We start from the raw sequence: 12,776 nt of genomic DNA on the forward strand, positions 1-12,776 counted from the left end.
TGTGGATACACAGACAGTGAGTTCACAGAGCTGGGACCAGCAACCAGTCTTCCATCTCTTGGTCTGCGCTCTCTCTACCAAAACGTGAGTCAGAGGCAGACAGAGGCAAGCACCTGTCTCAGCTGGGATTATATCACTCAATCACTTTGATCCAGGATCTTTCCTTCCCCAAGAAGGAATTGCTGTCTGCCAACATCACAGGCTGGGTATGGGCTTTGTAAACTGTCAAGTGCTGTGCTGTGACAGTGCTAAGGTACTCATGGCCTCAGCAGCACCCACGTTCTGGGGGTCAGGGAGGACTGGGGACCAGCTGGGCCTGGATGGCTGCCAACAAGCGTGTCCAGGGACTAGGAAAACCTTTTGCTTCCTCCAACAAATTCTTAGAAATCTGGGGCCTTGACGAAAGAAATTGTCCAAGAACCAGCTCTGGAATCCCAACTTGCACCAAGTTGGGCTCCTGCAACTCTTATTTGGTGCCTGATATCAAGAGTCAACACTGCATAGAAAGAAAACATTTTGCTTCCAAAACCCACAAGCACCTCATGCTTTTTCTCCCTGCCCAGCCTCCCTTCACTCTCCACCAGCAGCCCTAAGTTCCACCTGGAATGCATGGACTTGCCGGCCTCCACACTCTTGCTATACTTTGTCCTCATTCTGGAATGGAATGACCTTTGCTCCCGTTGGTTCTTATCAGCATCCTTCTCATCCTTCAAGTCCTACTTAGCAACTACTCCTTTTGTGGAACTTTTCTTAATATTACCTTAATGGCTACCCAAATTAAAATTGATCACTGCATCCCTGATTCTCTTTGTATCTCCTTGTTTGTAGCTTTTTAAGGCACTTATGGGCTTTCCCGGTGGCTCAGATGGTAAAGAATCTGCCTGCAATGTGGGAGACCCAGGTTTGACCCCGGGTTGGGAAGATCCCCTGGTGAAGGGAATAGCTACCCACTACAGTAATCTTGCCTGGAGAATTCCACGGACAAAGGAGCCTGGTGCACTACAGTCCAAGGGGTCATAAAGAGTCAGACATGACTGAGCGACTAACACTTTCACACTTTCATATCCCTTCGTGTACTATAGCTATTTTGGGTATGTGTCTATGTCCTCTTCAAGATTCTAAATTCCCTGAGGAGAGCAACTCCATTTTATCCATCACTAGATTTTCAGCACCTAAAACTAATGATCGCTAATGATATTACTGGATGTGAGTTTTGTGCCACGTACTGTGTTAATGTTGTAAGTGCGTGTCTCACTTGAATTTCACCAATGAGTAAATGGCATTATAGCTTCAAACTTACAGAGGAGGAAACTGGGGCTTACAGAGACCATTTCTTGTCCAAGATCCCACAACTATCAAGTGGCAGAGTTGGGGTTTGAACCCTGGTTTGTCTGGTTCTAAAGTCTGTGCTCTAATCCACTAGAGTTTTATGGATTATTTAGTGAGGGCCCAGAGAGCCTCTGTTATCATTGGAAACCATTGGGGTCAATGGTGAGGACACTTTCCAACAGAAGCCAACCACAAATGTCCAGTTTGACCCTTGAATGTTTTTTATGATGTATGTCCCTTTGATATATTATATTACTTTCTTACTTCTACTTGGCTAATGTGGGAATGAAGTTCAGTTTGCCCTCTGACAGGTCACACGAGTGTGAGGCCTGACAATGTGGAGCCGTATAGGGTCAACCTTTTCCTGAGAGTGTTAGAGGCATCGAGGAAGGCCATGCCCTTGACTTTGCAAATGGCAGGTTTTCCGTAGCTGGCCTGCAGGTGAGTGGGAGAGCGTTGGTGTAGGCTGTCTGAGATGGACTAAGGGATGACCAGGAAGGGCTTTGCCCTGGCAAGCCCTTCTGTGACCCACACACTTGTATCCTGTGGGTTTTCCCCATCCACCTGCGTCCTGTGGGGAGGTGGGAGAGGTTGAAGGACAATGAAGGAGGAAGAGGGCAGAGGAGGTGGGGGTGGGAGGGAAGGATGTTCTCGGGGAGGAGCTGAGCGTGGGTTACCTGGAGCAATGTGCCCACAGAAAGCAGCAGGAGGCACAGCGGAAGTTCCCAAAGAAGGTTGGGAGCCCCTGACCCCTTCCCCATCCCCTTCCGACCCCCGGCAGTGCCCCATGGTCATAGAAGCCTCTTCTGGCAGCTGGGTGCTGTGTGAATGATTCAGGCCACAACTGAAAAGCAGTCAGACCTCCAACTCCCAGCAGAGGCCCTGGCCACACTCAGCCCTCCACACTGGCTGCCCTTGGACCTCAAATGCCCCAGCCCCTGCTTCCCCGTCTCCTGCTGGCTTTTGGGGTGGTGTAGGGGCCTTCAGCGTGGCTAGCAGGTCACTGGGAGAGCAGGGTGGAAACAGAAGGAGGCATCTGTGATAGAGAAAGGGTATGAAGAAAAGGCCATCCGAGGCAGCACCTGTGGGTGACGGTGTGGGGACCCCGGGTGTACAGAGGGTGTGGGAGCACAGCTGGGCAGCAGCCTGTGGGGGAGGCTGGAGGAGGAGAGGGCAGAGGGCTGGATGAGCAGTGCGGAGACTGTGTCGCAGGTGGCAGGTGAAGGAGGCGCAGTGAGTGGGAAAAACCCAGAGGAGTTTGTGGGACGGTGTAGACACACACCTAGGGAAAGCCCTGTGAGTGCGCCTTACTATGGAAGGAGGCGGAGCGAAGTGACAAAGCCGCTGAAACAGGATCGGGGTGGAGGGTGGGGTGGGGCAGGAGGATCAAGGGCCAGATTCTGCCCACAGGTGACAAGGGGTGCGGGGTGGCCGTCATCCCTTGGGAAGAGGGGCCAGAGGTGGTCACCAGAGGTGGACACTCCTGTGAATGTGGGTGGCTGAGTGTGTGATCTGCTGCTGGACGTGTTCATGAGGCTGCCCTGGATTTACAAAACATGCTTTCATAGCTCCTGCCTGGGCTGTGAAGTGAGGACGGACGGCACAGAAAAATGCAGGTCTGAGGGGCAGGGGGGAGGTGACTAGCCCAGGACCCCCAGGACATCAGGGACAGCCTGATGTGCACTGGGTCTCCTCGCATACCGCCCACCTCCTGATCACTGCATCCCCAGTCACCCATGTCTGCCTCCTTGACACAGAGGAACCACGGGCCCAAAGACACAGCCACGTTTGCCCAGTGTAATCCTTTAACTCAGAGGAAAAGAGCAAAAACCAAAAAAAAAAAAAAAAAAGCTGAGTGTTTGAGCTCTTTTTTTTTCCTGCTGACAGTGGGGAGATAAGGATCAAACAGCCAGGCTAGTTCCACGAGGTGCCTACTATTCCTCTCGCCTCACGCAGGCAGAATTAGCAGTGTTCTCCTCTCCCTGGCTGAGGGATGTAGATTGATTGCCTGGTTTTATTAAGGACAAAGTGCTTTTTGATAGTGTGAGGGAAGCAGCTCCCCAGGGCGGGGATTCCGGCGCCCGGAGCTCCCTGAGCATCGATCGATGGCCGGGGCTTCCCCGTCTTGTGTGGAGCTGAAAAGGGTTTGGCAAGCGATAAAGAAACTATGACTCTTAAGGGCGGGGCCTCCAGGGAGACGCTGGGCAGACCGCACACTGGGCGCTGCTCTCATCAGCCTTTCCTACACGTACCCTGGAGGGTCTCCCACTAAAACCAAAACTGGGTGGGGGCTGAATCTCTGATGGCCTACTGGGCGCCAGGTACCATCCTGGTTGCGTTATACACGTCATCTGACTTACTCTTGACATAGAACATAACAAGTAAGGTGCTCTCATGACTCATTTATGTACGGCAGGAACATGAGATACAGAGCCCAAGAAAACCCAGAGAGGTTGCAGTGAGTACGCCCAGACTCACAGCTGGCTTGGTCAGATGCTAAAATTCAGGGTTTAACTGCTCTTCTCTGTGGCCTGCGGTCTGTTTCACTGTCCTGACATGACCCTTAGGGGCCTACTATATAGACCCCTAACAGCATGAAGGGATAGGCTTGCCCAGTAGGAATGTCTGTGGGTGACTGAACAGAACTCAAGGCTATTCCAGACTTCAGGGCGATTGATTCCGACTCTAGGTCTGGGGATTTAGAAGCCAGAGGTATGGCACCGAGCTAAGGTGAGTTTTACGGCTCTTTTGCCCTTTCTGAATCATCTTCCCTTTTCCATGATCATTTCCTGTGGTAAGCACAATGATTTTGTGAGCCTAGTGGGCTGGGAATGAACCTCCAACACAGGTGAGGAAAGGAACCCAAAGATGTGAAGTCACTTGCCCAAAGCCAGGAAGACCAAAAGGTGGACCTGGAATCAGAACCCAGATCCCACAGGCCTTTCGCCTATACTGTGTATATGATCTCTTTTTTTCTAAGCCACTAACAGGTTATATACAAGCAGGCATACATTAAATAACAGGGAAAAAATTGTTCGATATGACTACTCAGATGGAATTGCCAACCTACAGAGCAAAATAAATGGGATGTCACATGATACTTTGGTATAGCAAATGCTTCCCTAGTGGCTCAGTCAGCAGACAGTCTGCCTGCAATGCAGGAGACCCGAGTTTGATCCCTGGGTTGGGAAGATCCCCTGGAGAAGGGCATGGCAGCCCACTTCACTATTCTTGCCTGGGAAATCCATGGACAGAGGAGCCTGGTGGGCTATAGTCCATGGGGTCACAAAGAGCCAGACATGACTTAGTGACTTAACCTAACCTGTTTATCATGATAAGAGCAGAGTGAGCTGGGGTTCATTCACAGTGAGGCCACTGTCTCAGATAAGAGTGATTTTGAATCCCTCCTCAGACTTCCTAAGCCCACCTCTGCCTAGGAATCCTTCCTGCCTCCCTCTCCCAGAAGGAGCAATGGAAACCAGGTGGGGAGGCAGGGTGAGCGCAGAGATGGGCCATGGCCTGTGATCAGGGAGTGCTGGGAGAGGCTCACGGGGACAAAACTCACTCTTGACGGTGAGGAACATGGACTTGCTGATGTCGGTGCCCACGCCGTTGCTGGCCTGGCAGAGGTAGTAGCCGATGTCCTCTTCCAGGACGTGGCGGATCAGCAGCGAGCTGTTTGGCAGGATCTGGATGCGGCCGGTGAGGGGCACCGGGTGGTATTGCTGCGGGTTCCCGCTCCCTGCAAGGAGGCAGAAGAGAGCAGGACTGGTGGCCGGGTCGGGAGTGAGCTGGGGGGGTCAGAGTGCCTCAAGGAACGGCCTTCCTTGAGCAAAGCTGATTTAGGGCGATTTTGAAGCATCCCCGAAGGGCTGGGAGCTCACACAGTTCCTGTTTCCTGGGAAACAGGAAAGACCAACACAGAGGTCTGAGCCTGCCCCAGATCTGAGGAGTGGAGATGGAGTCGGGAGCTTCAGCTTGATGCCCACCTTGGCACTGAGCTTCCTTTGGGCTCAGCTTCCTTTGGCCTCTTCTTTTGGAGAGGAGGAAAGAGTTATCTTTGGGCCACTTGGCAATCGGCAAAGGGAAGACTGAGCCCTCACGTGGTACTTGCCTGGTCTTAGGCAGTCAGGCCTGGAAAAGAGGCCAGCCAACCCCCAAGGGGGTTCAGATCTCTCCTCCCCTTCCCCCAGAGTCAGCCATGGACACAGTAAGGGTAAGAGGTTGGCGTGGGACTTAGTCAGATACCAAATGCATCCTCGGGTTGAAGTTGGGTTCCAAGAAGGACTGAGATCCCAGAATAGGTTTGACAAGTGAGGAGCAGGGGTCAGTGAGGCTCTGGGACCCCAAGGTGGGCTGGGGAGACTTGGGGAGGGATAGGGAAAGTGGATTGTATTGAGTGCTAGAGCTGGAGAGAAGACGGCAGAGGTCAGTCTATGGGGACAAGAGGAAATTCAGAATTAGCATGACCCCAGCTGTTCCTCGTCCACAGACCTTGTGGGTGGCTGAGGAGGATCTCCTGTTCAGGTATAGCCTGGGGTCCCCTGAGAGCTCAGAACCTAGGACTAGGAGTCCTTCGTAGGGGACTAGGCTTCAGTTGCATTAGCACCCTCCCCTCCCCGCCCGGCTGTGTCAGAGATGCTGGCTGGTCAGGGACTTACCCTTGGCATGCTTCCACATGACCTTGGGTGGGGGGTAGCCATCCACCGAGCAGTTGAGCACACCGGCTTTCCCATAGATGCCATCCTGGTTGTTGGGCTGCACCACGAATCGTGGGGGCACTGCAGAAAGGGGGGGTGGGGGAGGAACAGATCAGCTTGGTCTCTGATAGGTTTCCTGGGGCTCTGGGCACCTTCTAGCCAATGTCAGCCCCACCTGGACCATTACAAAGTTGGGGAGCAGGCACCTCTGAGACCCAAGATGTTGAGAGCTTTTGCCAGTCATATCAGGTTGGACGTTGGGAATTCTAAGCGCCAATTCTGACATCACCAGTGACCAACCGAGTCTTCCCCTTGCAAGATCTCAGTTTCCCGGAGAGTAAGAGATTTGAACCTCTTGACCCTTAAGGTCCCCGCTGGAGTCAACTTTCTCTGAGCCTGTGATTCAGACTGGAAATCTAGAGAGCCTGTGTCCAGCCACAGCAGAGCTGGGCCCCTGCTCCCCCGACGGGGCTATCCTGTCCCACTCACCACGCACAATGAGCTGGCGCTCCCTGCTCACGGTGGCCGCTGCATTGCTGGCGATGCATGTATAGTTGCCATTGTGCTTGAGGGAGACGCTGGAGATCTGCAGGGAGCTCATGAACTCCTTGCTCTCGATGGTCACGCCCGAGCCCGAGATGATCACCTGCCCGTCTTTCCTCCACGTGATGCGGATGGGCATGTCCCCCGAGGATACCACACAGGGGATGTAGAGCAGCTGGCCAATGGAGGCAGGTGGGAACTCGAAGGGCTGGATGAGAGGGGGCACTGGGAAGGCAAGAGGGGTGCTGCTGTCAGGCCCCCGTGTGCCCCAGCCTGGCTGGCAGCACGCCCGCCCCTGCCTGGCCTTCTGGCTCCTCCCAACCCTGTGTGGGCTGCAAACAGAGTCCCCTGGGCACTGGTGCCTGTTCTCCTATATATGTATATATATGCAGAATCTCTTGGGTGCTCTGACGTCATCCCCTGGCTTCCATCCCCTTGCCTACCTGGGCCTGGGATCTGCTCTCTCTCCAGGGCCTGGGCTGGCCTGCATTCATCATGACCTTCAGATTTGTCCTGGAACTTGAATGGTGACGACTCCTGTCTGCTTGCTGACGCACTGTTCAGCTTTCACCCTGACTTCCCTGCCATCCCTTGGCACCCCTGTGCTCCCCGTGGTATCCCAGAGCTGCATCTCCAGCTGTTTGGGGGCCTGGCATGGATAGAGATGATGTGCCCCAGATGCTCGGGCTGTCCCCCAGCCAGGCTGCTGTGTCCTCGCCTCCTCCTGTGGAGGCCCCGTCACCCAGCCGATCCCTTTCCATTGTCATCACGTGTTGGGACCAGGCGGGTGGAAGCTCCTGTCACTGGTTGTTTCAACTGCTTTATCTACACCTTCTTGTTGAATCCTCCCACCAAGAATGTGATGTGAGCTGAGCTGTCTCCACTTCACAGATGAGAGAACTGAGTTCAGAGCAATCATTTGCTTCCCATCACCCAGCTTATAAGAGGAGACTGTGGGATTTAAAACCTGATCTCTCTGTTCTCCAAGTCTGAAACCTCTTCCTTATGCTACCTTGTTGCCTTGTTGAGAAAGCCCCAAACACGCCCAGATCAGAGACTCTTGTCTCACACACAAGCTCTCCTTGGGTTGCAGAAAAGAGCAGAGGGGGAGCCCTGTCATCTATGAGTAGACTCACCTGGCTAAGCATCATCCACACAGCCTCCCCACACCCTCCTCCTCCTCCTGCCCACATCTCAGCTCCTGGGTGGGAGTGGGGGCCTGTCTGGAGCCTGAGCTGCTGTAAGAGGGATCCTCCTTTCTCAGCCCTGGCTGGAGCATCAGCCATTATCTTTATGATAACTCAATTAGGCCACAGCGACTTCCCCGGCAAGTGGGGGGAGAAGAGAGAGAAGGAGACAGACAATTAGCTTAACAAGGATGAGCACCCAGTAGATGAGATCTCCTTTCTGCAGTGAAATAATTAAATTACTAAGCTGTCCACAGTCCTCCGGCCTCCTCCCAGGCACCAGCCCCATCCCTCCTGGAAGCCTGCTATTCTCCCCACCCAGAGTGGACACAGCAGGTGAGGGTGGGGTGATGAACCTCGAGGGGAAAAGGGATGGCAACATCATGTGCATGTCCTAGGCTCTGCCTGCACCCCAGGGATTTTCAGGATTCAGTAGGGAGCAGCCCCTGAGAAGCGGCCAGGTGTGGCAAAACCCTTGGCAGCCCTTTGGACCTTTGGGAAAGTTCCTGGTCAAGAGTCCTAGGTCCAGAGGAAGTGACACTGAGGAGGGACATTATCCCCAAGGCCTATGGGATGAAGCAGGGACCTTAACTGACCTGACCTTCTCAACATCACCTCCCACCATACCCTTCACTCTGGCCACGGGGGCTCCATCCATTCACCACGAACACCCACAGCTCCGAATCTCAGCCCAGGTCTAATGAACACGGCTGGGCACTGGGTGGAAACAACTACCATGTGGGCTCCACCATGAGCCCCAATCCAGGTCCCCAGTCTAGCCAGCTTTTCTGGGATTCTGGTCATGGTCCAGATCTCTGCATCCCAACCTCTGGCTGCAGCTGCTCTCTGGGTTGGGGCCTTATCCCCATATTCTGAGTGGTTTGGGCCTTGCATATCTCCAGTGAGATGTCTCTGGATCCCTGACTCTAGAAATGGCCCAGTGCTCATTGCTGAAGTTTCCCAGAGATTCCTCATTGGGTTCCGCTGATCCTCCCACCCTCCCTTCACTGGGAACTTAGCTCAGGTTGAGTCCTCTGGCCACCGTGGACTTTTTGATGGAGTTGTTGCACAGACACAGATCTGCCAGTGCGTCTCCTTTGGCTTAGCAGAACCAGTTCTGGTCCAGCCTTCCTTCCCACAAAGGCTCAAAGCTAGAGTCTAGGAGGCCGCATGGGAAACTCCTTGTCATCCTCTCAGACCTGGCTCCAGCACCACCTCCTCGGTGAAGCCTGCTCTCCTCCTGCATAGCCCTGCAGCACTTGGTTCACACTTGATCACGCCCCTGATCACACACCAGTGAGGTAACTGTTAGCAGTACCACCTTCCCTGGGAGGTCTGGGAGCCCCTAAGGGCAGTAGTTATTATACTTGGCAAATTGAAAGAGCCCAATAAGTGCTGTCAGATGAGTAAATATATGTCTGGCTATCATTTCCCTCATGGACCTTAGAGGTGGGCAAGGGGTGGGGAAAGCACAGGATGGGGGTTGGTCCAGAAAAGAGGGAGCTCTACCATATGTCTCAAGATGCTGTATTTATGCGGCATAATTTGGGAGCTAGGAGCTGCTCCCTTCGTTCTTCCCCGGGGGTCAGGCCCTTGCCGTCCTAGAATAAGAGCTGGCTCCATGGACGAGAGGAGAGTCGGACAGTCACGAGAGGAGTCTGTGGGGCAAGCAAGGCATGGGGCAGGTGGCTCTACCTAGGAGGAGAGGGCTGTGCCTCAGAATGGATGGCCAAGCACTCCATTTCCAAGGAGAACAGAGCAAGTGGAGACTGCAATGAGGCAGGAAGATTTAGCTCAGGCAAGGGGAAGATCGTCTCTCTCAGTAAAAAGGGATTTAGATAATGGAACAAGTTACTAAGGCAGGTTAATTCATTAATTAACTAATTCATCGAATATTTATGAAATGCCTGCACTGTGAAGGCATTATGCTCCTTGTGGGCTGGGGAAAGTAGGAACATGCTTTGAATTGTGGATAGGACCTCCGGAAGCTCAGCATTTGCTCAGGAAGGTAAGACATCTCCCTTGGTGGTTACTGAACAAGCTCCACCAGAAAACACAGATGCTGAACTCAGAGCAGAGAGCGTGTTATCTGGTCGGGTGACCACAGCTGCATGGAGGAGGTGGCATTTGGACAGAGCGTTAAAGGACACATGTGTTTTACAAAATATATGAGTGAGAATGTAGGAGAAGGCTGAGCCGAGAGGCAGAGGCCAACCACAGGCTGTCATTCCCTTCCGGTCTTCCAGAATAATGTTGATGGCAATATGAGCATCCACTGAAGGAGAGAGCAGTCAATATCCATCCTGGGGGTTAGACAGTCACCTAGGGTGGCCAGAGCTCTCCTGCACTGCTGTCCTGCAGGAGGCAGATGACCAGACAACCTCCAAAGAGTAAGGTTCCTTACTTTCCTCCCCACTGCCCCCTGCTGCAGTTGATGGGCAGGTAAGGTACTGTGGGGGATAAATGTCTCCTTAGAAGCTCCTTGGACAGGGTGGTAGAGGGCAGAGCTGCTCACAGAATTCCTCGGCTCCAGGCTGGCATTCCCACAACCCCATAAGTCCAGGCACACGAGGACTGCCTGGAGGAGAAGAAAGCCTAGGGACCCTGGCTCCTTCACGGGCTCACCAAACACCCAGAGGAGGCTGTGAGCGGGAGGTTCTGAGAAGCAGGGCAGGGGGCCCTGCAATGTGGACAGGGGGCTGCGTTGTAAACTGGGAGGCGGTGGTGTCCTCCCAGCACTCAGAGGTGGACACGGGCTCCTTGAGTGTGTGTGGGGTGTGTGTGTCCACCTCCACATCTGAGGAAGAAGTAGTTCAGGACTGGATCACCTCCAGGGCGGTGATGCCCAAGAATTTCTTTAGGGTTACCAGCAGGCCACAGGGACCCTCCTGCCCTGACTCCCAGCATCTCCCCAGCACACAGTCTGAAGGTAGGGGGCATGAATGCCATGTAATGACGGGATTTCTCTCTGGAAGCCCTCCCCGCTCTGGCCACAGTCATCTTTGGTGAGAGGGCAACTCTCAGCTGTGTGGGAGGCAGGGTTGGAGCAAGCTGTTGTGATGGCGAAGTCAGAGGCCTGAGTGGCTGAGATGACAGCAGTCGTGGCAGTCCCTGTGGTCCCCGGCCACCATAAAGCTGTTATGGCCACTTGTTTGGGGGCGCTGTGTGGAGGAGGCCACGCTGACCACCGGCCCAGCCCATAAACACTTTATGGTGTCTCTCATGAGCTCTCTTAGAGACTGAATCTTTTTATTTATTACACTATTTGGCAGAGAACGGGCACCGTGCAAAGTTGGAGCTTCCCTCCTTGTGCAGCATGGAGATGGGGAAAGACTCTGTTATCCAAGAGCAATGTGGGCATGCTGCCCTCTCGCCACTACCCTGCTCTGCCCCCGAGCCTCAGTTTCCTCATCTGCAAAATGGGGGAGTTGGATCCAACAGTCACTAAAGCCTGACACTGATCTTCCAGTTGTAACAAGTCTCGTATTTTAGGAATATTGTCACTTCAGTTTTTTTTTTTTTAAACACAGCCCCCTCTTCTCCAGAAGGCCTTCCCTGACCACCCTATTTAAAACTGTAAACCACTCCCCATGACCTGTGGCACTCTGCTCCCCACTCCCTGTTTGACATGAAACATCTTCTACCTATTGCACACATTAACCATTTCCCCCTCTAGAAGGTACGTTCCCCAAGGGCAGGAATTTTGCCTGTCTTGAGCACAGCAGTGTTCATAGAATAGTGTCTGGAAGAGAGTGGGTGCATGGTCAATGTCTCTGAATGGACAGACAGATGCTGCTTCATCCGCAGCACTGCCGTCACATGAGCCCTGTTTGTCCACTAAGGAGGATGCTTGCTCTGGTGCCCCTGGCTTCGTCTGCTGAAAAACAGGGCTGTGGGCAGCAGAATCCTCAGTGTCCCTCCCCCCGTGTGTTGGGCAACCTGCCCCTGGGAATCCGTCGTGCTCCCTTCCTGTGGATTCCAGCGGGTTCCTTCTAAATCTCCATCTGTGCCAATGGCAGGCATTTGGCCAGGGAACCAGATGTCTCTTAAGCCCCATGACCATAGAGACCCCTATTCTCTAGGATGAGAGGGGGGAAGGAGGAGCCCCCAAGCACACAGCAGGGACTGGCTGAGCAGCGAGGGAAGGAGTTTGGGTGAGGAGTGTGCACACTTGGGAGAGTGTGCGTCTGCATGTGTGTGTTCTCTGCTACCCAGAGGGACCTGGCACTACCTCCGGGCTCTGGCCTTACTGAGAATGGGCAGAGAGCAACTCACGCCCTCGTTTTGAAGGACATCCGGAGGCTCAGGTGTAGGGATGGAGATGTTCCTTTGTTGGGCCAAAGCCAAGGAGCTCCTGTTACAGCCCTGCCTTCTTAGTTAATTAAACATTCAGCCTGCATACCCAGAGATGCTTTTATGCTACATTATTTTTCAGCTACAGGGGGCCCTAAAGACACCAAATCTAGGTTGAATCTCCATGCCTTCCTCTCACCATCCTACTAAGACTCTCTCTGGATGCCCAGAGAAAAAGCTTGCCTTTCTCACAGCCTGGCTCTCCCCTGCCAATCAGGGTCACATGCACCCAAGTCCAGGCAGCCGTGGAAGCACCCTCACCCTCTCTGCCTTGCTGGTCACAGCAGGCTCACTTGGGGGATCTCCTCTATGGTAGCACCTGCAGCTACTGTCTGTGGCTCAGGAATGTCACTTCACAGGAGGATGTGGACAGAGGGAACCTTTTGAGTATATACCACTGCGTGTGGTATGTGTGAAGTGTGGACAGGCTAACGTGTGTCTATCTGTTGCAGGCACATGCATACAAAGCATACGGTGTGTCCATGCATGTGTACCCATGCACACAGGTCTCTGCACATGCGTGTGCATGCATATGTGTCTGGCGTGTTCTGCTTGCCTCATCTCAGTGTTTGGAAAATTCATCAGAAGACAAGCAGTCCCAGAAGGAATAGAGTCAGCAGGGGTTTTACCAGCTCACGGAGTAGTGTGGGTTTTTGCCCTGCCC

At 53.5% G+C, this 12,776-nt stretch overlaps 1 protein-coding gene across 1 annotated transcript in view; it reads right to left on the reverse strand.

Moving 5' to 3' along the window:
* The window catches only part of DSCAML1 (DS cell adhesion molecule like 1), a 365,655-nt gene that overhangs the window by 66,868 nt on the left and 286,011 nt on the right, over positions 1–12,776 (reverse strand). The window contains exons 9-11 of the mRNA XM_043481523.1: positions 6,519–6,797; positions 5,991–6,110; positions 4,895–5,071 (exon numbers count right to left, since the gene is read on the reverse strand). Of these exons, the coding sequence (XP_043337458.1) occupies positions 4,895–5,071; positions 5,991–6,110; positions 6,519–6,797 (576 nt within the window). The remainder of the gene's footprint in view (positions 1–4,894; positions 5,072–5,990; positions 6,111–6,518; positions 6,798–12,776) is intronic.

Source organism: Cervus canadensis, chromosome 11, assembly GCF_019320065.1.
Source record: "Cervus canadensis isolate Bull #8, Minnesota chromosome 11, ASM1932006v1, whole genome shotgun sequence".
Classification (NCBI taxonomy): domain Eukaryota; kingdom Metazoa; phylum Chordata; class Mammalia; order Artiodactyla; family Cervidae; genus Cervus; species Cervus canadensis.